General features: G+C 41.7%; 1 protein-coding gene across 4 annotated transcripts; it reads left to right on the forward strand.

Annotated features, from left to right (window-relative positions):
- The first annotated feature begins 100 nt into the window (after positions 1–100).
- Positions 101–22,363, forward strand: CILK1 (ciliogenesis associated kinase 1). 4 transcript variants are annotated; one of them, XM_032184379.1, is made up of 15 exons: positions 101–142; positions 331–419; positions 4,519–4,783; positions 6,392–6,446; positions 7,209–7,330; positions 9,261–9,340; positions 10,591–10,723; positions 11,174–11,345; positions 11,824–11,991; positions 14,379–14,675; positions 15,699–15,889; positions 16,504–16,655; positions 17,138–17,266; positions 18,978–19,091; positions 19,552–22,363. In XM_032184379.1, exons 3-15 carry the CDS (start codon positions 4,683–4,685, stop codon positions 19,704–19,706), a joined length of 1,869 nt encoding a protein of 622 aa, XP_032040270.1. In that variant the 5' UTR covers positions 101–142; positions 331–419; positions 4,519–4,682; the 3' UTR covers positions 19,707–22,363. The 4 variants fall into 4 exon arrangements, with proteins under 4 accessions (XP_032040270.1, XP_032040271.1, XP_032040269.1 ...); XM_032184380.1 differs by lacking the exon at positions 101–142 and adding an exon at positions 192–263; XM_032184378.1 differs by lacking the exon at positions 101–142 and having other exon boundaries at positions 192–419; positions 4,598–4,783.
- The last annotated feature ends 2,264 nt before the right edge of the window (positions 22,364–24,627 follow it).

The raw sequence follows: 24,627 nt of genomic DNA on the forward strand, positions 1-24,627 counted from the left end.
GCGGCGCCATTTTCTCGGCCAGCGGCCCGGGACCGGGGCCCGGCCCGGCTCCCGCCCGAGGCCGCCGCGGCCCAGCGCCTGCTGCTGCTGCCGGCCGGCAGCGGGGGCCCTGCCCTGCCCTGCGGCCCTTCCCGGGCGGTGGGTGAGTGGGCCGGGCTCGGTAGCGGCTGGCTGACGGCGGGGAGGGGCCTGAAGGCGGTGGTGCCCTCGCCCGCCCGCCTCAGCGAGGAGGTTTTGTCGGGGGGGTGTACGTGGCGTGCTCGGTGAGGTACTGCAAAAATGGGTGGAAATCGGGTTTTAAATGTGCGTAACAGCCTTTGTTTTCTTCAGGAAAACACCGCCGGTGTGCGTTTACACGTGAGCCGTTAGCCTCACCCATGAGGAGCCGTGAGGGATGCGCGTGTGGAGCGGGCAGGCAGGTGAGAGCCCAGGCCGGGCGCTGCCGGCAGGTAACGGGGAGGCGCCGTAAGGGAGGGGGCGCAGCGCTCAGACCCGCTGAACCCCTGGGGAAGAGAGCAAGAAGTACCCCGGCTGCCTGCAGAAGTGGAGTTGGTGCCCGTGGAGTTGGTGCCCTGGAGCAGCAGGGGCAGTGCTCGCTTTTGGAGTGGACTGGCTGAGGTTTTGGGATCCTCGGTACCACTACAGTGGGTTGGCTGTAACGGGGCTTGTAGCTCGGGGCTGCAGGCAGAGCTGTCAGGCTTTTCTCCTGCCTGGGTGTGTCTCTGTGCATCGGGGAGTGAGGGAAGCCTGCCTCTAACAGAAAAGCAGGGTGCTCCGTCACGGGGTTGGACACAAATACACATTTATGCTTATTCGATGTAACAGGGATGACTTAAAGCAGAAATCTCTTTTGAGTAAGTACACCCAGCTCCAGCTGGCTTCACTGAGAGTCATGCATGCCTATAGAAGGAGATTCTATTCTTTCTATCTTTTCTATTCTTTTTAGATATTATTTTAATTTAAGCAATGTAACTGCTCTGAAGATCAGCCTCTATGTAGCTGCGTGGTCTGGGCATCCAGACCTTTCAGGCTTTTTAAACAAACCTCCTCTTAAATGAGGGCACTTCACTGCAGGATTCCCTGGCACAACAGACTGCCCAGGGGAGGAGCTGCGTGTGCCACACTCCTGAGCTCCAAGCCCAGCTCGCTTTGTTTTGTAAACCCCAAGCCCCGGGGAAATAACTTTGTGATGTACTTTTAAAACCCAAATGAAGGAGGGTGAAAAGCAGGTAGGACAGAGTTGTTGTTACAGTTGGGGCTGGCAGTCAGGTTGCTTGAGGCCAGATTTTCTTTTTGTTCTTTGTTTCCCGTGTGTGCCTCCTCCTCCTGTACCCGTGACCCCACTAGAGCCAGCAGGAGCCTGTGGTGCTCAGGAAGGGCAGGATCAGGCCTTCTGCACAGCAGCAGGAAGACTGCAGCCGGGGGACAGCGCTGTGGATGCCTGAGCGGTAACGGGAAAGCAGCTCTCTTCCTGCTGTTTGTTAGCAGTCCCGTGGTTCTGCGTGGCCGCACTGTTTTGCAATTTAAACTCATCTTGGAGATGGCAGCAAGGCCAGTCCCCTGGGGATTGTCTTCATGTAATTATACTAAAATCCAGCTGGGCCCTAATCCCTGCTCAGGCTGCCAGCGGGGCTCGCAGACTGCCTTCTCCCCCCTCGGAGCCCTCCCTTTTTCGGGCACAGCCAGGAACCTTCCTGATGCCTGAGGGGCTTTGGCTGCCCGCAGCCCTGCTGCCTGCCTGCCTTCCCTCACTCCCTTCCTCCTGCCCATGAGGGGAGCCTGTGACTCGTGTCATGATGGCTTTGTAAAGCCTCCAGGGCCCCCTTGTTGCTGATGGAGCCTTCCCCATCACATAGTTTTTCCTTTAATGGGGAACCTCATCACCTTTGCAAACAAAGCAGTAGTCAGAGGGGCTGCATGGATTTAAGCCTGGGTCTTTAAACCACACCTTTCTGTACATGTGCTGCCAATAGTGCCTCGAGATCGTTGCCAGCACACAGACCAAATCTGGAAAGCCACTTGCTGCTTGTTTGCTCTTGTGTCTCCCAGCTGGGGCAGGAAAAAGGAGCCAGTTTCGCTTTCAGTTCCCGGGCGCTGCAGTGCTTCAAACCCGTTAGCTAGAGTGTGGGGAGCTGCAGAGGTAACCCCGCTGTATCCAGATGGGAAGGGGCTTCTTGAAATTAAACTAGTGAAACTCTTCCACTCCAAGATGATTTTGCTGTTTGTATTTACATCCTCAAACAATGTGCATCTGTCTGGATTGCAGACCTAGACTAGGATACCGAGCTTGTGCATTGACATAGTTTGTACGTGTCAGAGCTCCACAAACTGTTTGTCAAAGACCTGTGTGCTTTTTTTCAGCGGGACTCCATTTCTGTGAAGTTTTAAGGCTAAGGTTTAGTTCATTCAGGTAGTTTAAGGTGAGAGCAGAAGGTGATAAGGACAGAATGTAAATCTTGCAAAGGAAAATAATTTTTTTTTTTTTAAACCAGTTTCACTAATAAGCTCAAGAATAAACAATACTGATACAATTAATAATAAAAAAAATGCATCATTAAGCTTTTGCCTAGTGGATTTTCATACGGGTGGATATGGGTTTCCATAGGAGTCATGCTAACTTCAGTGCATCCTAGTATGTATTTTAACATGCACACCTCATTTAAATCTTGACTTTTGGACAGTTTTTTCTCTATGGGTTTGTTGCCTCCCTTATATGCTCCAGCAGTATTTCCATTAATTTGTCTGCTTTTGATCACATTCAACAGCAGACCTGGAATTTGAAAGATAGTTTTTTTCAAGTTCTGTGAAGATCAGTGGCTTGAATTTGTATCCCCAGTGAGGAAAAGGCAGTGATGTTCAACACTTTGCCTATTTAAGAGGCAGCAAACAAACGGTAGACATTGATGGCAGCCATTGCAGGTTATTGCTCGCAATGTCCCGTGAGTTTTGGTTAGCTGTGATTGTCAAACATAAGGCAAAGATGCTCTGTAGTCATAGTTCCCAGAAAAGGGACTTGTGGATGGTGAGTCAGGGGAGCTTTACAGTCTACAAAATTGCAAGGCATCACATCTGTTACGATTACAGTTTCAGAACCCTTTTGTGAGGGGAATATGTGCTGAAAAACCCACAAGTCTCATCTGTTTTAGTTCAAAGTTACTGTATAAAATGATCTGTTTGGATATCAACCAGCACTACGTTTTCAGAGGGGGAGACCATTGGAAGCTTTGTTGCTGTTTGACATTGCACTAAGGATCTGAAGAAATGCCTGGGAGCTGAGTTACCATCCAGTCACTGTCCAGCTGAAATAACCAAAGCTTTCTAACCTGGATGCTGAGCGTTGCCTAAACATAGCCTTATTCTGTGCTGGAAAAGCACAAATAGAAACTGGTACCCCAAAGTGCCATTCAGTCAGGCTCTGTGTTCCTCGGCAAGCAGTATAAAAGTGGGATTAGGTCTCCAACATAAACTGCTCAGCCGTGGTTCCTTGAGGTAGAGTGTGGGGAGATGCTGGTACTGCCAGAGGGCAGTTCCTCTTGCCAGCTTTACACACTTCCTGGTGTCTTAGGTAGGCAGAGGCAGGCTGTTTCTTTTTCATATGTGATGTGTAAGATTGTCAAGAAGTGTATTGCCATTGTATTTCTTAATTTTTGTTTGTTTGTACCAGTATTAATGGGATTGATGGGTGTAGAAGATGAAAACAAACCATCTTCACAACATCTTGCATATACAGAGTTGTGACTTTGCACTGATGTCAGGACATTTATACAATATAGTCCCATTGCTTTTAAAATCATAGTTTGGCTTGTGAAATGAGGCAAGATGGAGGAGAGAGCTAAGGAAGCCACAAAAAATGTGCAAGTCTCGCTGAAATGCAGGTTACAGAAGGCAAAAGTCACAAGCCAGGAATGTTGCTGTCCTCTGAGAGCTGGACAAAAAAGAAAGCAGGGACCAGACTCTAATTGCAGGGGAACTTTATTTTATACCAAATGTGTGATTAACTTAGATAGAATAGATCCCATTTATTCTAAAGTAACATAAATTTTAGAAAATATCAGCAGCAATTAGATTAAATGAGGGAGTAAGAACTTCCTTGCTTTATTGTCTAACGTTCTGGATTTCATATGAGCAGTGTCAGGACAAACGATCTGAAAGATAATCTGATGTATCCACTACCAGAGACTGATTGATGCTGAGGGCTACTGTGCAGAAGTGTGTTTGGCCTTACCTGACATGAGTATAATATTTTAAAATATAAGCTATGAGACTTCATCCTCTGCTTTCAGTAATAGCATGTGCCACTAGGGCTGGCTACAACCTCGCTGTGAAGTGCCTCTAGCTGTACGTGAGAGAGTACATGGGGAGCACACTCCACGTAAAGGCTGACTGCTTCTGGAGGGAAACCAAGACAAGTGTTTGTTTGTAGCTTACAGGGACTGTTTCTCTGAGGAGAATGGAGTCTGCAAACGAGCGCTCTCGGAAGGGTGCAGAAATTAAGTGGATTATGTTCTGTGCTTTCAGACCAAAGGCTAAGTCTTGAAAACATGATTCCTGCAACTGTTGACACTGTCCTGAGTGCTCTGTATTTATGCTGCCACAGAAAGAACTGGTTACAGTCGGAGGAGCAACACAAGAACTAAGGACACTAAGGACTGAAATGTGCTTGCAGTTAAAGTATCCTCATCATGAATAGGTACACAACTATCAGACAGCTTGGTGATGGGACCTACGGCTCTGTCCTCCTAGGGAGAAGCATTGAATCTGGGGAGCTAATAGCCATTAAAAAGTAAGTATGTTTGTGTGTTACCTAATGGTGCATGGTCTGGATTTCTCCATTCTACGATCTGCATCACCTGCTCGTGCTGATTTAAGCACTTCAGGTTCCACACAGCACGCGTGCTTGTTTGAGCCCTGTGTGCTGCTTCAGTACAAGTTCTTGGTATCCTCCGAAGCCCCAGCAGAAACGAGAGAGGAGGAGACATGTAGGCGTACTATAATAGTGCTCAGCTACTCCATGCTGTCAAGCATGTGCTGTGTATTTTAGTTAGAGTATTCTGCAATGCTGGTTGGGAATCTGCAGCCCCTTCCCTGCTGCTTACATGGAGCATATATTTCATGGTCTAATTTCCAGTCTCATGTTAACACTGCAGTGTAATTGGATTTGTCTTTATATTCTGTTACATACTGGTCATTTCAGCTCAAGTTTTTCTTAAAATTCCTTGAGAAACCCACTTGATTTTTGTCTTCCTTGTCTGCCACTTCAGCAGTGACCTCAGTTTGTAAATGACTTATTTGTCCTGGTTGTGGTGAGAGAGATTGCATGGCAATGAAATCCTTTTCTGAAATACCAGCCATGACCCAGAGACGTACTTGTCAAAGGAGCTTTCACTACAATGTTGCTTTGTATGAATAGTCAGTAGCTGGCTTTAGCAACTTCACAAGTTCTCTGTGCTGAGGATGCTTTTCCTGCACCAAACCTCATCAGAAACACTTCTGATTTTCATTTTGCAACATGATGGAAACTCAAGAGGTTCAGAACAGACCAAAAGATGGAACTGTTTGCTTACGTGCTAATGCCAACCCACTATTAAGAACAGAAGTGGACTGGTGGCTGAAAGAACAAGACAGTAACTGCAGAAACACTGCTTAAGCAAACAAAAAATGTAAAAGCTTTCAAGAAATTAACACCATGTCAGTATACTTAACATTTTTTAAGCACTGATTTCAAACTGGAAAATTACTACTATAATAGGTAGTGATTTATTAATAAAATCTGCTTTGTACAGTTATATTCTGGATTAGGATACAAAGGATCTGCCACAGTTTCTTCCTGTTAAAGCTTGAAAGGCAAGGCAAGTTTGAAAAGCAATTGGCTTGATAGATGAAACTAGCAAGGGAGTAGTGGACACTGTAAAATGAAGAAATAAAATTTGTTTAAAGATTACAGAGAAATCAAAATATAGAGGAGAGGAGCAGGTAGAATATGATGAAATTAGAGACCCAGGGATGTGATTTAACTTGGTTTTCAGTAGATTTGTTCCAAAACTTAGTCTGACTTGGTCGTAACTGTTGTTGCCCTTGTTCTTCTTACAGTTGGACTCTGCTTCATCACACTGTATACATGAAAGAAAAATAGCATGCCCTGATGTGTTGAAAGGTCTAACATCTTTGCAGAAAGATGCATATGCAAAATAAGGCAATGCTGTGTGAGAGTAATGTTTTAAAATTCCACTAGAGCGTACTTTGTCTAGAGATGTAAAGTTCTTTGACAAAGGAAATAACACCTTATATTTAGATGAAGAAACTGAGTTGCTAAGCTGTAATGAGACTTCTGGATCTAAGATTGTAGCTGATGTTGACCACATATTAATTATTTTTCCCTGTACCATTGTAGAATGAAGAGAAAATTTTATTCCTGGGAGGAATGCATGAACCTTCGAGAGGTTAAGGTACTTGCTTCATTCAATGGCTGACTTAAACATTAAAGAACCCGGTTACGTTTTTGGGTAACACCAAATTCTTTCTACCCCTTTCATCAAAAAGTCTCCCCCAAATTTGCTGTGGAATGTGTCCATACAGTCCTCTTCCCTGGCTTTGCATTTGAACAGGGTGTCTGTAGTCTTTTCAAAATTCTGTAGTCTTAAAAAAATAAAAATAAAAAATTTGGTTGGATGGAGCTGCTGCTTCCTTTCAGTGGGTGGTGAGTGAGTGAGTGGGACAGCTTTCATGTCACAAAACCTGGAGCCGATCAGTGTGTTTTGCAGAGCTTGAGAACACATGCCCTTCACTCAGCAGCAACCTTTGTACATGCAGTTGTTTTTTTCTGGATAATTGGTTTGGAGACATAGCATGAAATTCAGGCATTAACAAAGCTTTAAGGATATCTTTTAAAGCTCTCCCTTAATTTCTAGGCTTTGCTGTTACTGTTGCAAATGAAAACCTAGGTCAGTTTTCTTGCAGTACAATTGTGTTGCTACAAGAATGAATGTAGAGTAGAAAATGTAAAAAGAAGGAAGGATGAAGAACAACAAGAATTTCCAGCGTTTATGTAGCAGCCAATATTTGCAAATCTGGACTTTATTCTCACAGCCATCTGATTGTTTAAAATGTTAAAGTTTTGAAGCCAAGTCTTTCTGCATCAGTGAAAGAGTCTTTTTCTTTCTGTTAGAGTAAGACCCTTTTAAAATCCTGTTTGTATGTTCTCCTTCTAGTCTTTGAAGAAACTAAACCATGCCAATGTAGTAAAGCTGAAAGAAGTTATCAGGGAAAATGATCATCTATACTTTGTGTTTGAATACATGAAGGAAAATCTTTATCAGTTAATGAAAGAAAGGTAAGTAACAGCATCACCCGCTCCCAGTTGTGTAATGTGCTCAGTCTGCTTACTTTTAACATCCCTGTTACTTTTCAAGGGACTTTGGATCATTTGCTTAGGCTTCGGTCACTGTGGCTTAAACTGCTGTTACAGCAGGAGCTGTGGCTTTCACCTTTGAGCATATTTCAAACAGTTTAATGAGAGTTCCCAGTGTCCCTTCTCAGATTAGCTTGACAGATAAGTAGGGCACTCTTCTGAGAGTTAGGAACAGTGAATTTTTAACATCCCTCGGGCTGAGGAGGCATTAAATATAGAAATTTTTATTTCTAGGGAAGTATTCCAGCTGGCAACACTTTTTCTATTAGAGGCAGGTATTACCACCCCTTCTGATAGGGCTTCCTCAAATAAATAAACAAAAAGTGTAGTAACTGGGAATTGCTTCTAGGAATTTTTTGTCTGTTTGTTTTTCTTGAAATTTGTTCTGGCATGTCCAGAGAATACCAATTTTATCTGTCAGTCTTCTTAGCAAAATCTACCTCTTTGATATTTGCTGGAGCATTAATAAAGTCCTAATTTCAGCCTTTGGACCACGATAGGATCCTCCAGAGGATAAGCTGGGGTAAAACAGGTCCCTACTTTGAAATTCTGAACAAGTCATTTTCTTTCTATGGGCTGTAGAAAGCCTGTGGGAGGACAGTGATCTTACTTCATTTAGCCAAATAAGATTGTTGTTATATCTCTGTGAATGCTTTGTAAATGCTTGATTAAAAAATACCTTTTTAAGAGTAGAAATACTTAATATGCATGCACAGGCATAAAACAACTGTCACTAAATTGTGCACGTGTATGTAGATGCTGATTTTTTTAATGAAATGGAATAATGAACCTTGAGAAAATAACTCTTGTGTCTAACAAACCAATTATCTCTAGGAATTATGATAAAATTCTTAGAAATGCTTAATATATTCTACTTCCTTATGAAAACAAAAAGGGCAAATGTCTATAAAGGTATGCAACACATTCTCTCCAGTTTAGCTAGGCCTCAGACTGGTTAGGCATTGCATAAATCAGGCCTTTAAAAATGTGGTTTATTTCCTTACGTCTTAGTTAAAATAGCCAGCCTTGCTTGAAGGATCTGTAGAGGAAATTTGGTTCTTTTTCTGCTGTAATATAAAAAATAAACAAGAAGTTACGAACAGCTGACTGTAATAGGTGATTTCACTTCCAAAATATGTGGTGATCGGTTTTTTCGAGGAAGCAAGCTCAGGAATTGAATAAGGCCCAGGTCACCTTCTCCATTCCCTATTAGGGCCTTTCTGTTTAAATATTATTATTTTTTTTGGTCCTCCCCTTCCCCCAAACCATCTCAACCATGTTTTGGCATATACAGTGGCAGCTGGTCCAGGGTTGTTTAATCTTCTCTTGATAAAAGGGACCATCATTAAAAAGCCTCCTATGGCTGATCTTGTCTAAATATTATGAGCAGTGCCCCTTGTTTTCACCGGTAGGAGATTAGACTTCTTTTTTCAGATAGCAGAGGAGAAAGAAGTAGCACATCAGCTGTTAGATAATAGCAAGGGAAATTAAAAATATAATTTCTATATGCTTTAGAGGAGAGGCTGGAAGAATTACTGAATTAATGTGAACTCTTGTTGTCTTGAGGAATGTGCCTGATAACCTGTTCATGTTAAGGTTTGTTTGGCCAATTTTACATTTTATTTTTTTTTTAAATTCACTGTCTCATATAGTCTTAACATAAAATAATATGGCTGTTATACAAATACTGAGCAAGTTTTCTTGGAACAATAAACTACCCAAATGTGCTTAAAATATAGCTAGTAATTTTATTGTCATTTTTACCTTTTGGTTCATAAAGACAGCATAAGCTAATGTGTGAACTTAATCATTAATGTCTATTTCCTCTGTGTTTTTTTTTTTTATCCTACAGAAACAAACTGTTTCCTGAGTCTACAGTTAGGAATATTATGTATCAGATCCTGCAAGGACTTGCATTTATCCATAAACATGGTAAGCTGTGTTTTAGCTCTAAACATTTTGAATTAGAGCAATACAGTGTCTGTGTAAGGTTTCTGTTTGTTTTAGTGAATAATAATAACTTTATTAGAGGAATTGGTCAAAAGAATGGCACTAAACTAGAAATTCAGGTTACTGAAAATAGAAGGCAGGTATCTGTGTTTTATAGCTGCCTGATGTTTCAGCTTGGAGGTTTGCTTCATTTCTTTTCTGTAGATTTCTACATTCTCAAACTGGCAGCTGGCCACCTGTAAAACTCATCTGTTGCTCATGGCCATATTCTTGATAGACTTAGAGGTCTTCTGAGGTTGAGAATAAAATAAATGTTATTCTCTTCTTTACTCCCAGGTTACACACAGGTGTCTGTATAAATGCACATTCTCTGTAAGATGCACTTAATAAAGTCTGAGTAACAAAAAGCTTTCATTGTGTGGCTTTGCACTTAATTTTTAGAATGACAATAAAAGCTAAAGCTGATGTATTAGGCAGTAGTAACAAGACCTGCTTAACTGATAATAATAAAAAATCTTACTCTCACTCAAACAAAAATCATTAAGACACCTTCATCACTGTGTTTTACTGCCCTATGCAATTTGACCTGCTAAATACACTGTCATGTACAGTGTTGTTGGTCACAAACAAAAAACAAAAATCTAAACCACCATTATTTTTACAGATTGTCAAATGCATCACAACCTACCAGAATACCAAAAAAAAATTTAAAAAAAAATGTACTCAGAACTGCTGTATGATACAGCGACAAGTAGTTCAGTGCTTGCTAAGTTCTCAGATTACCAAAAAAAAAAAAAAAAAAAACAAAACTTCAAAGTACAGAAAAACCACCTTATATTTTAATTTCTATTGTTTAAAATATCTTTTTGGTAAATGTTTTTGTTAGTTTCATTGCACAATTTCTAGTCTAATTAGAATAAAACTAATATTAAATGGTGTTAGTTTGTTGTTTGTTTGGTTTTCATTTTAAGGAAGTGACACTTGAAAGATAGCTACCTAACTAAATAGTCTGAATTATTATAAAATAGTTGATTCGTTTATCCTGTTCTTCAGAGTCTGAGTGAGCAAGCATTATACAGACTAGCTCTGCCAACCATATCAGACTCTGAACTCCATGTTCAGCTATTCAGGCTTCAGCAATAAGACTTAAATCAAAAGAATCCAGGTGGGAAATAAAAGGAACAGCTGGGTGTGACATTGCAATGCACATCAATATTTCATTTGAATTTTAGGGTTCTTTCACAGAGACTTGAAACCCGAAAACCTCCTGTGCATGGGACCAGAACTTGTGAAAATAGCAGACTTTGGCTTAGCTCGAGAAATCAGATCTAGACCTCCTTACACCGATTACGTATCCACGAGATGGTAAGTGCAAGTACTTGTTTATATCGCATGAATCTGCAGGTCGTATAATCAAGCCTTTAGATAAGTAGTGTAAAATTAGTGCAGAATACGATGCCACTTTTGACTCCTCCTTTTTGTGAAACTTCTGTTTAAGTTTGGCGTAATTCAAAAAGCTTCAATTAGTGCAAGACAGCTTGCAGATGACACCAGAACAAGAACTGAGAGGGACCTGTTAACACAGGTGGTACATGCTAGAAATGCTACATGTCAGGAAGGCAAAAGAGAACTCAGAAGAGCTTATGTAGGTTTTAAATCTTTGTTCTAGGAAAAAAAAATTCTTATAGGAGCTTTTAAGGGATGTTCTCTATTAACAGAAAAGAATAGCAGAATGGTTTTGTGTATGACTGTGTTTGACTTTTTTTTTTATTGTTGGAATTTGTTTCTCTACTTTTTTTCCCCTCGCTCTTACAGGTACAGGGCTCCTGAAGTCCTACTGAGATCCACCAGCTATAGTTCTCCAATAGATATTTGGGCTGTTGGTTGTATAATGGCAGAAGTTTACACGCTGAGGCCTCTCTTCCCAGGTGCCAGTGAAATTGATACTATATTCAAAATTTGCCAGGTGTTGGGGACACCAAAGAAGGTGGGTACAGTGACATTCCACACTGCAATAATAGTAGAGGTATTCTACAATTAATAATAATCAATTTACCTTTACTTTATGCTTTATACATAAATATATTTATATAAGTATTATACTAGAAAAAATGAAGTATAGAGGAGGAGAAATAGTGTGCTGAACAGCAAAGTCATCAGACTGATTTATTTTGACATTGAAATTTCCTTATTTTTTGCCTTTTGCATATAAAACTATGCCTTAAGAGGATAAAAATTGGAATCATGGCAAATGGTCACCTTTATGCCTCAGTCATGATCAGATATAAAGCAAGACTTACCTCCCACTGTAGTTCTGAGGTGAAAATTTCTAGTGAAATCCTTAAAACTTTCTAGAATAGCTGGATGTAGTCTGTTACTGACTGGAGAATATATGCTAGTGTATGTAGGCACTATGGTATTTTACACTTGAACTTACTTTGTGTTTGGAAATCTCATTCTTTCAGAATGACTGGCCCGAAGGCTACCAACTTTCATCCTCCATGAATTTTCGCTGGCCTCAGTGTGTACCTAACAACCTGAAAACCCTCATACCTAACGCTAGCAGCGAAGCAGTGCAGCTTATGAGAGACATGCTGCAGTGGGACCCCAAAAAGCGGCCAACAGCTAGCCAGGTTTGGTTCTGTTTTCTTTTTCTCATCTCCACATATCACTCTTCTTTCCATCACAAGTCACTTTTTTAGGCAGTCATTTAACAGTTGCTCAGGGATTCTTTTCTCAGAAGGGAAAAGAGCACAAGCCTAGAACGATTTCCAAGACAAAGGGGAGTAATTAAAAGGGAGTAATCAATCTGCTGTGTGCAGCATCAACTGCATGGGCTGTGTCCTCAGTTTACTGTGTGACTGCAGTGTATGTGCACCTGAATTAAGTATAACCTAGTTGCTGTGAATTACAGCAGGTTGAAGGTAGGATGTCTGGATGCTGGAGCATGCAGTATGGTGCTGTGCTTTCTTTCATTGCTGTTGAGATGTGTCACAGAGTTACAGAGTGGTTGAGGTTAGCAGGGACCTCTGGAGGGTCTCTGGTCCAATCCCCCTGCGCAAGCAGGGTCACCTACAGCAGGGTGCCCAGCACCATGTCCAGACAGCTTTCGTGCATCTCCAAGGAGGGAGTCTCATCCAGCCTCTCTGCGCCAGTGCTTGGTCACCCTCACAGCACAGATGTTTCTCCCAGTGTTCAGATGGGAGCTCCTGTGCTCTAGTTTGCGTCCATTGCCTATTGTCCTGTCACTGGGCACTACTAAAGAGTGCCTGGCTCCATCCTCATTTCACCCTCCTTTCAGGTATTTGTAGGCATTGATAAGGTTCCCCCTGAGCCTTTTCTTCAGGCTGAACAGTCCCAGGTGTCTCAGCCTTTCTGAGTATATGTGATGCTCCAGTCCCTTAATCATCTTTGTGGCCCTTTGTTGGTCTTTCTCTTGTACTGGGGAGCTCAGAACCAGACCCAGCACTCCAGGTGTGGCCTCACCTGGGCTGAGTAGAGGGGAAGGATCATTCCCTTGACCTGCTGATAACACTCCTAGTGCAGCCCAAGACACTGTTGGCCCCCTTTGCAGTGGGAGCCCATTGCTGGCTCACATTCAGCTTGGTGTCTACCAGGACCCCCGGCTCCTTTCCAGCTGGGTGACCCCCAACACGTACTGGTGCCTGGGCTCATTTCCTCCCCAGATGCAGCTCTTGGCAGTTCCTCTTGCTGAAATTCATGAGGCTGCTGTCAGAACACTTCTCTAGCACATCAGGGTCCCTCTTGTAGGACAACTGTGGTGTATCAGCCACTCCTCCCAGATCAGTGACCCCTGGGGTGCACTGACAGCTACTGCTCTCCAACCAGACTTTGTTCCACCGATCACCACCCTCTGGGCCTAGCCATTCAGCCAGCTTTCAGCTCACCTCACTGTTACCCAATCCATCCAGACCACTGTTGCTTAGACAAAGCTACCTTATCAAAGTTATTTGAAGGACATTGTGGGCTTGATCGCACTGTAAATATGTCCCAGTGTGCTGTACATAAACATACTCCTAATAGTGCATGTACAGCAGTCCTGTTGGTAGTGGTAGCCAGTGGTTTTTAGGTAACAGTGCTGTAGTGATAGTGCCCAACTAATGAAATACGCAGGGCACCTTCTGAAAAACAGATGTTATTCTGGGTTCAAATCTGATTTGACTTCAATAGAATTGTAGGTGAACCTCTACAATATCAGACCTTCAGTACGAATTCTAATAAAAAGCTTTAAAGTTAATTAAAACATCTTAAAAGTAAAATAGATCAAGAAATCACAGAGGTAATGAAAAGCAAAAATACTGAGTATAACTTGGTATTAAGAGTCACGGACCAATAGTTCTTAGCACCTGTTTTGGAGTAAGTATAAATATGGTGAGAAACCTAAGCTTTTAGCAGTTTTTTTTTTTACAGTGAGAGGTCTCTGGGGAGAGAAAATGAGTATACCTGAAACAGCAGGGTGGGCAGAGATGAATTGCCTTTACTGACAGCTCCTTGATTACTTGTAAGGCAGGATAAAGCAATTTTACCAACATATCTTCCAAGAAAGAGAAATGCTAATTTTCATAAGGGATATGTTTATTTCACTGGAGAATGGAAGAGATAGAAAGTCTCTGGGGTCATTCAAGTCTTGATGGATGAATCTGTGATGACAGTTGCTCGTGCCTTTCCACATAGGAATGTTCGCATGCACAAAGACAGAGAACAGTGGAACATGCCTCTAGATCACACATTCCTGGTGAAGTATTTACCATTCTGCAGAACCTTTTCCTTTTGTGGAGACTCACAGATAATCTGATTACTTGATATCTGTTGAGATTTTTTTACTGTTGCAGCATATTCTGAGGTGGATTGTGTTCACTAGGGTTTGGTGTAGAAAGATGCACCTTCTACTGTTTTCTACCCCAGAAAAGGGGAAATAAAATTTGTACTGTCCCATAGGGCTAGGTAAGTTAGAAACTGGTTTCCTAAGATGGATCCTAACTTCTTCATTATGTTTTAGGCGCTCCGATATCCATACTTCCAGGTTGGGCATGCCTTGGGTGTTCAGGACCTGGCAAAACAGAAGGAACTCCATGATAAATCATCTCTGCATATTAAGCCTGTCCCTCCACCACAACCTCCTTCAAAATCCCACGCCCGTATTTCTTCACGAGCATTTCAGCAAAGTCAGGCTTCTCATCATTTGGTCTATCCATATAAGACAGACAACTCTGGGACTGATCACAGTAACTATTTACAGGAAGACAAGTCTAACCAGGTTCTTCTTCCTGCAATTCACAATAAGGTTCCTCAGCAGGTAAAGGTCCATCTAGCATATGGATTTTCCTGAACTGTTTTATTTTTTCTTGCTCTCTTGCGTGGGGTTCTTGTACTGTACTAAAAGTACAGGTAATGTGAATAAAGAACAGCTATGACTCTCTGGTGTAGTTAGTCTGTTGAAATCTAAATCCAATTGCTATAAAACAAGCAAATTGATTTCTTATTTTAAAGCATTTTACACTTCCCTTTGTTATAAAGGGTGATTTTACATGAGTAAAATGATGTACAGGGGTGTGCATATTAATGTGATTGATGCCAGGGATAAAACTATCAAGCTAAATGGTATTGAATTACGCTGGGGGTCTGTTAGCTTAGTCCATTTAAGTCATCCAGTTTACATAACTAAGACAACCCTTTGGGTTTCTGTACAGGCCATGGAAGACAACGGATTCTTTCAGAGTAAGAACCTGCCAGTTATGCTGATGATACAAGGAGAACGGATGCATAAGATAGATGGCTAAACCACTGTGAACACTTCTGATAAACAATTGGTCTTAAGCAGGATCTGTACTGGCAATGTACTGATTCACTCAAGGTTGAAATGTACCAATAACAGTTAAATGACTAAGGAGAGGCAAATTTGTATCCGTGCTGTCCCACAAGGAGAATATTTTCTATAATTATGCAGGTACAGGCTAGTGGAAACATAAATGTACATATGGTTTTGTGTTCCCAAGATGGGTTAAGGAATACAAATCGTGTATGCGCTAGTTGTTCAGAAGTTGTACAGTGAAAGACAGGTAGAATTGGAAATGAGACCCAAGAAATTTATTCTTCTGTCAGTGTAAGATATTTTAATATGGGATGACATGGAGAAGACGAGTAATAAGGTCTACAGGCTGCAGATTGTGTTCTTAGCATCTTTAAAGAAAGACTAGCTTTCTGTTACAGCTCTGCTACCACTCTTGCCCTTTCAGATAGGAAGAAAAGCTGCTTTGGTCCTATCACCTGGTTTGTAGTGTAACTGTCTGGGTTTGTTTCTTTTCAATTATTGTAATAGAAAACATCTGCTGGAACTGAGAACATAAACGGTGAACTTAAACCAAAAGCGAGGCGAAGATGGGGGCATCTTGCTAGAACAGTGAAGAGTTCTGAAGACTGGGATGATTTGGAAGACCTTGATTTTGGCTCTTCTGTCACAAGAGTTGACTTGAAAAACAAAAAGAGGCAGAATGATGAAGCTCTTTGTAGGTAAGTTGTTTTTTATTATGTTTGTCTGCTATTTGGTCTTATTTTTGCATAATATTGTTTTTATGCTTTCTGTGGATCTAGAAACATACATTGTGCAGTTTTTTTTCTCTCCTACTTTGTCCTGGCTTCTTGTTGAATGCTGACCTTTCAATTGAAACATCTTCTTTCATGGACAGTCCATCTTTCTGTAGAGTTCCTTGCTCATTTTTCTCCACTGAAAATAATGGTTAAGTCTTTCCAAGTTCATCTTTAAATGTATATTTTCTTTTTTCCATATGAAACATTTCAACATATTTCACACATACAAACTGTATCACATGACTCTAAGCTGCATTTTCCATGGGTCAGACACAGTACAGAAAAACTTACTAGGTGATATAAATTGCTTTATTGGCTTTTATATAAGAGAGCTAGAAGTGTACATGTAGATCAGAATTTTAGGGGCACCTGTATGGTTTCAGGCTGAAAATATTCCCTGTTGTCTGTGTGTTTATGCTGTAGCAAACACAATATGAGGAAGTGATTCCTGGAGATGGGATGGAGGAGAGAAGGCCAACTGTGGATAAGCATATGCTATAGGTATTGGACTAAGCGTAGCAATTTTTGGGTTATAGATTTGAAAGCATTTTGGACCTGAAGCCTTCGGATGCTGTTGGCTCTGGCAGCAGTGCACCTTCCCACGTTACCTTCCCACGGCAGGACACTCCCACGTTGCGAGTTTCTGCAGCAAAGCAGCACTACCTGAGACATTCTAGGTATCTACCTGGTTAGTATCAAATATTACTTACTTTTCATCCTGTAATTCCAACAATGGTACGAAATACATTAGGCTTTATCCTTTGAATTTGTGGAAAGGGGGGCTATTACTTAGAGAAAAAGAGGAGTGGAAGAGCTTTCTTGCTAATATAGTTGGCCAATAACGCCAACTACATTTCAGCAGTCTAGCAACTGAGATAAATCCTGCTTACATGAAGGGGGATAGGATTGCTGACATTTCTCCCTTCTATCACACGCTCTTTTATGCTTTTAAGTGTGGTAGAAAATGTCTGCTAATATGCCGGGCTGTTCCCTGGTTCCCTAAGAAGGATATGACTGATCTTCTAGACTGGAAGAGAAAACGCCCTTAACTTGTCTCATGAATATTCATGGAACCGAACAATTGCTGTAAGATTGTGTATCAGATGGAATGCATGCAGGCCTGCGTAATCAGAGATTTTCAGTGTGGTAATTGTTGTGTTTTTGCCATAGGAGTAAACACGAGGAATAGCTTAGTCTCCACTTCGAGCAAAGAGTCCGTTCCATCTAATCCCTGGCCCAGTTCTGGTTTGCCTGGCAAGGCTTCAGGTTTGGGAGGAAGTATTAACAGGATAAATTCAGGTAAGATGTCTCTGCAATTCCAAATAGCTGTGTGTTGGGGTCAACCATTTCCAGTACGTTGTCATCTCCAAGGATATTTGCTGCCGGGCCTGTTCTTATGTCTGGTAATGAGACTACATGGAGATTACATGAAACTAAACCATAGTCATTTCTTCTAATGAATCCCTGAAAGGCTGTTTTGAAGTATCACATGCATAGAAGTATGGACAGCTCAGGTGTGTTCAACCTGAAATACTTCACCTAGCCTTTAATTTCCTTTTGCCAGTTTTTGTAAGTCATATTTTCAGGTTTCAGAGTTATTTTAACCAAACTGTTGCTTAAGTGACTGTCACAAAGAAGAAAAATGGTACAAATTGAAATAGCCATACAGACCACTCTTGTTATGTGAATAAAAATCTATTCTTGTGTCTTTTAATTGATGCTGTTTAAAATAGTGGAATAATTGTAACTTTAAAAAAAATCAGACAAAAAGCCACTTCAATTTTTTTGTCTTCAAGTATCTTTTGACATCTGGTATTTCAGGTATTTAATCCCTATTATTGGATTTGAAGTAATTATTTTGTAGATTTTAACATGAGATTTTACCAGCTATACTTAAACATGTTGACTTTCTAAATTGTACATATTTATTCCCTCTCTAATCTCTCCTGCCTTCATGTTTTCACATGACGTTACAGCTCTGCAGTGTGGTACTTGTTTTGCATATGTTCTTATGAAAACGTTAGATTGAGAAATTTTCTGTCGATTCTTGGTCAAAAAAAATGTTTGGGGCCTTTAGAAGCTCTTAAATAAAAATAAAAACGCCCTTAAAAATTTGGATGTAATTTAATCAGAAGATGATTTTTTTTTAATTTAAGATGGAAGATGTAAATAGATAAACTATGTGAGAACCAGTATATATGTAGCACATCGCTCCTTTCTGGCTCTTCTACAAGCTTTTGATTCTTTTGTAGCTACATAGGATATCATTAGGTTTTTCCCTTTTTTCCTTATTACCATAATTTCCCACAATATGCTGTGCCATGGCTGTACTGCTCTATTACACTATAGGAATATGTGCCATGGATCTGTACATGTTAACATGTTTAGTGTTCAGCTGTGGTGTAAGTCTAGAGGGTTTTATTTATAACTATTGTTCCAGTTCTTAAAGGTTATCTAAAGGGGTCAGTCAAATGTGTTCTTGCTTATATTAAGGACAATTTTGATGTCTGACTTGCCAGATTTGGAACACAAATCTGTCACAGGTTATTAAATGGCACTCTTACTGGCTTTAGTAGAAGCTTTGGGTAGTATCAGGGCCCCAGACTCCCTGCATCCAGCTTAGAAATCAAGTGACTACACTCATAAAACAAAGTTATTGAAAGCCACAGTAATTCCAACTGAACTGTTGGATCTTGAAAGTTTTGAGAAACCTTGAAAAAATGTGCTAGTTTATTTCTAAAGCTGGGATGTCAGGGAGAAGCAGAAGTAGCCTTTCCAGGAGTGCAATTTGTACCTGTTTTTGTCTTTAATGCAGTCTGATGCTGACACTCTTCTGAACACAGACATACAAAGAATGCGTGGATTTCTGTCTTCAGCAAAGTTGCTGTTCCATCAGTCCACGATCAGCCTAGATCTCAAATATGGCCCATCCATTCACACATCTATCATCTGCTGGTGGTACAGGAGATCAATTGTATTGACCTCCAACGTTTCTTGCCATTTCTTTCAGGTCCCATAGGATCAAGTGGTCTAAGTAGTGGTTATATCCCTTCGTTTCTGAAGAAGGAAGTAGGCTCTGCTGGGCAGAGGGTTCAGTTAGCACCAATTGCAGATCCATCTTCTAGTAAGTATAGTGCCAACATTGTCTCAGTCCCTTGTTCGTTACTCTGTGCTGCATACATGCAGCACTGAGTTACGTATCTTTGCTTTGCTTTGTAAATATTTGAGTGACTGGAACAAATAGTTCATAATCTTCCTGAACTTCATATGGAGAAGGTTTATTTTTTGGTGTATGAATTACGTGTTTTTATCCACAGCTGTTAACCAGTAAGCATATTGCAATGGATCCTAGAGTCTGGTGTGAAAGCTGGCACAGAATTCACGCTTGTCAAATCCAAGACATAGATACTCCTTGTACGATAAGGGTTTAGGGATTGGATCTGCTGGTGTTTCACATCATTTTTTGAATAGAATTTGCTGATGCTTGTTTCCTCAAGAAATGATAGACCCGCATCCAGTTGTTTTCCGATGTGGACAGCTACTCACCAAACCTTTATCTCCTGGTGTTTTCTTTTGCCCCTTAGATTATGCTTCTCCGAAGTCGGTAAGACCCCATCCTGGACGGCCCTCATTCAATTCCCCTTCAAAAAGCACACCAAGGTTAATGCCTCTCCCACCACCAGCTCAGCCGATCCACGGCCGCGTTGACTGGTCTGCAAAGTACGGTGCTAACCGGTGACACGTGGAAAAACTTCCTGAACCAGTGTATATTTCCCATGAAATGGTGACTAACACGAGACAATTTTATATTGTTTTGTATACCTGTAAATTTAAAAGATCTTCTATGGTTGAGACCTTTTTGAAGGCTTTTTTTTAACTTTTATTTGTATTAATTTGGATGCAATCTTGTACTTTTTTTTGTATGAAATTGTTTTGTTATATAATTGGGTCCAGTTATTTTCATAACAAAATCATTTTGTATATATGGTTGAGGGGTCTTGGCATTTTTATATGATAAATTTTTATATAAAACTTTTTTAAAATTTAACTTTTCCTTTATTGGATTCAACTTTTTTATAAAAGTGGGTTTTAAAAAAAAAGAAGCGAAGTGGTGCAATATTGCAGTGGAAGAGAAGTAGCGAGGAAGGGGCATTCATTAGATATTGTTGGAAATTGATGTGCTAAATGAGGCTTTATAATTTCAGCAGTGCCACATCCTGATGCCATGCTGTTGTGGTTGTACACTCATTTGCTTTGTATTGACATCAATGAGTAGGAATGAGTAACAGTCTAAACTCTCCTTTGCATTCACTGAGAGACTGCTGGAAGTCAGTGGGAAGCTTTGTTGTTGTTGTAGTATTTATTTTTACCTTTACAAGGTTTCTGTTGGGCTGCTGTCCAGCTTTCCAGTCCCATTCTTTTGCTTTTACCAAATCTTGGTAGTCTTCTTTACTAAAGGGTATTTGGTAGATTTGTTTTCTGATGCTTGTTTGTCCTGTTTCAAAGTTACCTCTTGGTGTTGTTCACTATGAAATAGAATGTGGACCTACCTCTGTTAAATTCATGTAAATGTTTCCTAATGACTTCTAAGGAGAGAAAGTAGATTCTGCTTTTTTGTCATTGTTGGGAATATAAGATGCAAAGACAGATTTAAGACAGTATTGACAATTACAAAGCTAGTTTCACAGTAACAAAGTATTAGTGAGATACCAGCAGCAGCAGAGTTTAAGGAAACAGTATCTATTCCGTTGACTTAATTTTTATAACTGTTTTAAATCACTTTTGGGAAAAACATAAATCTGGAGCAAATGAATCAATTTAAGCTTCAGTTCTGCTTTTCAGTAGGACTTCACTGCAAAGTGAAGAGTATGTCCTCTGTTCTGTAAGTTAGGCCCCCAGGCTCTCCTGGGAAAAACTGGGACCTTACCTCATCCTACTAAAAAACATTCTAAAATTGTGATTGATTTCACTGAAAGCATTTAACTCAGTTTATAGGAGAGAATGAATGAGCGGGTTATAGACAAAGGAGAATAGCCTCATAGCCTGGGTTATTTCTGCACTGGAAAGGAGTGCCAGAGTTCAGCCAGCAGCAAAAGGTTCGTTCTGGTCACCGTCAGCATTTGGGTGTTCCTGCAGCTCCTTCCACAGAAGATTAGCCATGTGGATAAAACAATGCTGTGGGAGAACATATTTTATAGCTGTGCTTTGGAAAAGCACCGTCAAAGCTGAAGCGTGCTGTGAAAACACATCTTCCTGCAGAAGTGTGCAGAAATGCTTAGCTCTGGGAAACCTCACCTGAACTCATTTTATGAACAGGTCGGGCAGATCTTAAATTTGGGAGACTAAGATCCTCAGAGCAGGTACGGTTCTGGGCATCTGGCCATCTGAAGGAGGCGAAGTGCTAGTGTGTGAGTGCAGTCCTCCCTGTGGGGTCTGCCTGCACCCACAAGGGGCACCCGCTGCGGACTGGAGGCTGGTGGCATCCCCTGGCACCTTCAGTTCTTTCCGTGGAGAATATACAGGACTCAGGAAACAGGACCCTAGAGTAGGCTGCTGGCTCAGTGCTACGGGGGGGGACTGTGAGGGACACTGGTCACTGTTTGCTTTAACAAACTCAGCCCACAGTGAGACAGTACAAGGCAAAAAGGAGTAGAAGGCATTATAGAGGTATACATATAAGACTTATATGTGCCACGGACACATCCAGCTACCCTAATTACTTGGTACGAACAAGTACTAACAGTGATGCCAATGTGTAGCAGTGCCCTAAAGCAGCCATTCCAACTCTGGAGCACACGCTGATGTTGTCTTGGCTGAGTGGAAAGGGAAATATGTATATTTGTGTTAGAACTGGAAAGATAGTTGTTTCTCTTGTTGGAAAGAAATACCTGTATTTATGTCTAGATATCATTTAATTTATTTTATCGCTGAAAAATCAGTTCAAGAGAAAATACCCTAAATCTGTCCTAAATATCCTTAGACCTAAGTAGGCGATTTCAATAGTCTGTTTCATGCATATAATTCCTATTAATGGAAGCAGGAGACAAGTCACAAGAACGGGCTGTTGAGGCTTGGATTCATCCTACCTAACCACTGGTGCCTAAGCGTGAGCTGATTCTCTAAACCAGAGGTAAGTGAGAATCACTCACAAGAAACTCAGCTCGCCTGAGAACTTAATAGCCCCCTGGATACGCCCGGGTCTCTTGCCGCTGACGATGGGGACTACTTAGCATGCTTAACATGGTACACGGCGAATCTGGACCTGGCCGGTAATCTCTGAATTTTTATCAGCCCAGCCCTGCAGCGGTGAACCTGAATATGGCATTCAGGTTTTGGTCAGCCCAGCAAAAATATTAGAAAAATAGTATTACATTTTTCTTGGCACAACTCCCCCTTTCCTGAAAGAAAAAAGCCATTGTTTTTGAGGGGAAAAAAAGCTAATAATCTTTGACATTTCTGAATGACTTCTAGTTTTAACTTAGTTGGATGGGAAAATTGTGAAGTATTAGTATATTGGCAGCACTCTTGTAGCCTTCACTCAAGCAAATTCCTACAGATGCTGGAGAATGTTCTTTCTGAGTAAGGACTGACTTGGCTGAGCAGTATATCACGCTGTGCTCTCACCATGCAGCACAGGTGGAAAAGATGTTAGTCTGTTTGTTACACTGAAATCTGGGCAAGCAGCACATCTGAGAATTTATCGTATGTAGCCTACTACTTTGTGTCTTAATGTTTAGCAGCATCTTTGTGCAAAATGTTGCTCGAATTCTGCTGTCTACTTTTTCTCTGCCTTATGCATAGCGTGTAATGGCCGTTGGAAATAAAGGAGCCTGACAGTAGATCGTTCACCTCTGTAATCCAGGTTTTGATAAGTCTTGTGTGAGTGCCATGATGTTAGCCAAAAAAAACCTCACCAATTCCATGGTATTTCCGTGTCTAATAAGGCTGTTGTTTTGAGTAGGTTCTTCCAGAAGGAGAGGAGAATGTTTCTGAGCTTCTGTGGAAGAGGAATTGTGGAATTGTAGATGTGAATACGATCTTAAAGAAGTAATGGTTCTTGTTCCTTCAGTGTTTTTGTTCAAAACTGTTGCAAACGTTTTCTTTCCCTCTGTGTCAAGTCTCCTGCCCAGAATAAAGTTACTATTGAAGAAATATGGACTAACTAGTGTCTTTTATCTTCTTCTGAGTTTTTAGTAACAGCACTTTAAAAAAAAAAAAAAAAAAAAAAAAAGGCTTCCATTTGGTGCCTTCTCAGATGGGTACTGCCTCTTTGTAGCTGTGTCCTGGTTTTGGCTAAGACAGAGTTAATTTTCCTCCTAGTATCTGGTAGGGTGCTGTGTTTCAGATTAGGATGATGATAATGTTGATAACACACTGATGTTTCAGTTGTTGCAGAGCAGTGCTACACTAAGCCAAGGACTTCTCAGCTCCTCACTCTGTCCTGCCAAGGGGCAGGCTGGGGGTGCAGCAGGAGCTGGGAGGGGACAGACCCAGGACAGCTGATCCAAACTGGCCAAAGGGGTATTCCATACCATCTGGCTTCATGCTGAACAATATATAGGGGTGGCTAGTCGGGGTGGAGGGGCCAGACTGCTCGGGGTTAGGCTGGGCATCGGTCAGCGGGTGGTGAGCAATCACATTGTGCATCACTTGTTTGTACACATAATGATAATAGTACTGCTAATAATAATTAGTAGTAGTTTCCTTTCTTTTCTGTTCCAATAAACTGTCTTTATCTCAAGCCACAAGCTTTCACTTCTTTTCCAATTCTCTCCCCCATCCCGCTGAGGGGGAGAGGGAGAGTGAAAGGCTATGTGGTACTGAGCTGCCAGCTGGGTTAAACCACAACAAGCTGCAATACGCCACAAGCATTGAATCATTCTAATCTCTTGGTCCAACTTGGTGTGGTAGTTCTGCTTGAGTGGGCAGCCAAGCTCCACCACAGCCACTCTCTCACTCCCCCTCCTCAAAGAGGAACGAGGAGAAAATGTGATGAAAAGGACTCAAAGGTTGAGATAAGGACAAGGAGATCACGCAGTAATTATTGTAGCGGGCAAAACAGACTCGGCATAGGGAGACAGTAAGATTTATTGCTTATTACTAACAAGCTAGAGAAGTGAGAAACAAAGGAAAGAAACCAAAAGCACCTTCCCCCCCCATCCACCCTCTTCTACCTCTTCCCCCTGAGCGGCGCAGGGGAACAGGGGAATGGGGGTTATGGTCAGTCTACAGCACTTCTTCTCTGCCGCTTCTTCTCAGTCACTCTCGTCCCCTGTGCTGTGGGGTCCCACCCACGGGATGCAGTCCTTGATGAACTGATCCGGCGTGGGCTTCCCACAGGCAGCAGCTCTTCCAGAACTGCTCCAGATATGGGTCCGTACCACGGGGTCCATCCTTCAGGAGAAAACTGCTCCAACCTGGCTCCCCTGCGGGCAGCAGCTCCTGCCAGGTCACCTGCTACTGCATGGTCTCCTCTCCACGGGCTACAGGTCTGGCCCGGAATCTGCTCTGGCAGGGGTCTTCCACAGGCGGCAGCCTCCGTCGGTGCAGGGCCACCTGCTCCACCGTGGTCTCCTCCACGGGCTGCAGCATGGAGCCCTGCTCCACCGTGGCACTCCATGGGCTGCAGGGGGACATCCTGCTTCACCATGGTCCCCACC

This window comes from Aythya fuligula, chromosome 3 (assembly GCF_009819795.1).
Source record: "Aythya fuligula isolate bAytFul2 chromosome 3, bAytFul2.pri, whole genome shotgun sequence".
Classification (NCBI taxonomy): Eukaryota; Metazoa; Chordata; class Aves; order Anseriformes; family Anatidae; genus Aythya; species Aythya fuligula.

What these genes read in the sequence shown, in the direction of transcription:
- CILK1 (XM_032184379.1), top strand. Translation starts at nt 4,683, where the DNA reads ATGAATAGGTACACAACTATCAGACAGCTTGGTGATGGGACCTACGGC. An exon ending in TGCATTTATCCATAAACATG is followed by an intron (nt 9,341 to 10,590) that starts GTAAGCTGTGTT and finishes TTTGAATTTTAG; the next exon opens with GGTTCTTTCACAGAGACTTG. An exon ending in ACATTCTAGGTATCTACCTG is followed by an intron (nt 16,656 to 17,137) that starts GTTAGTATCAAA and finishes TTTTTGCCATAG; the next exon opens with GAGTAAACACGAGGAATAGC.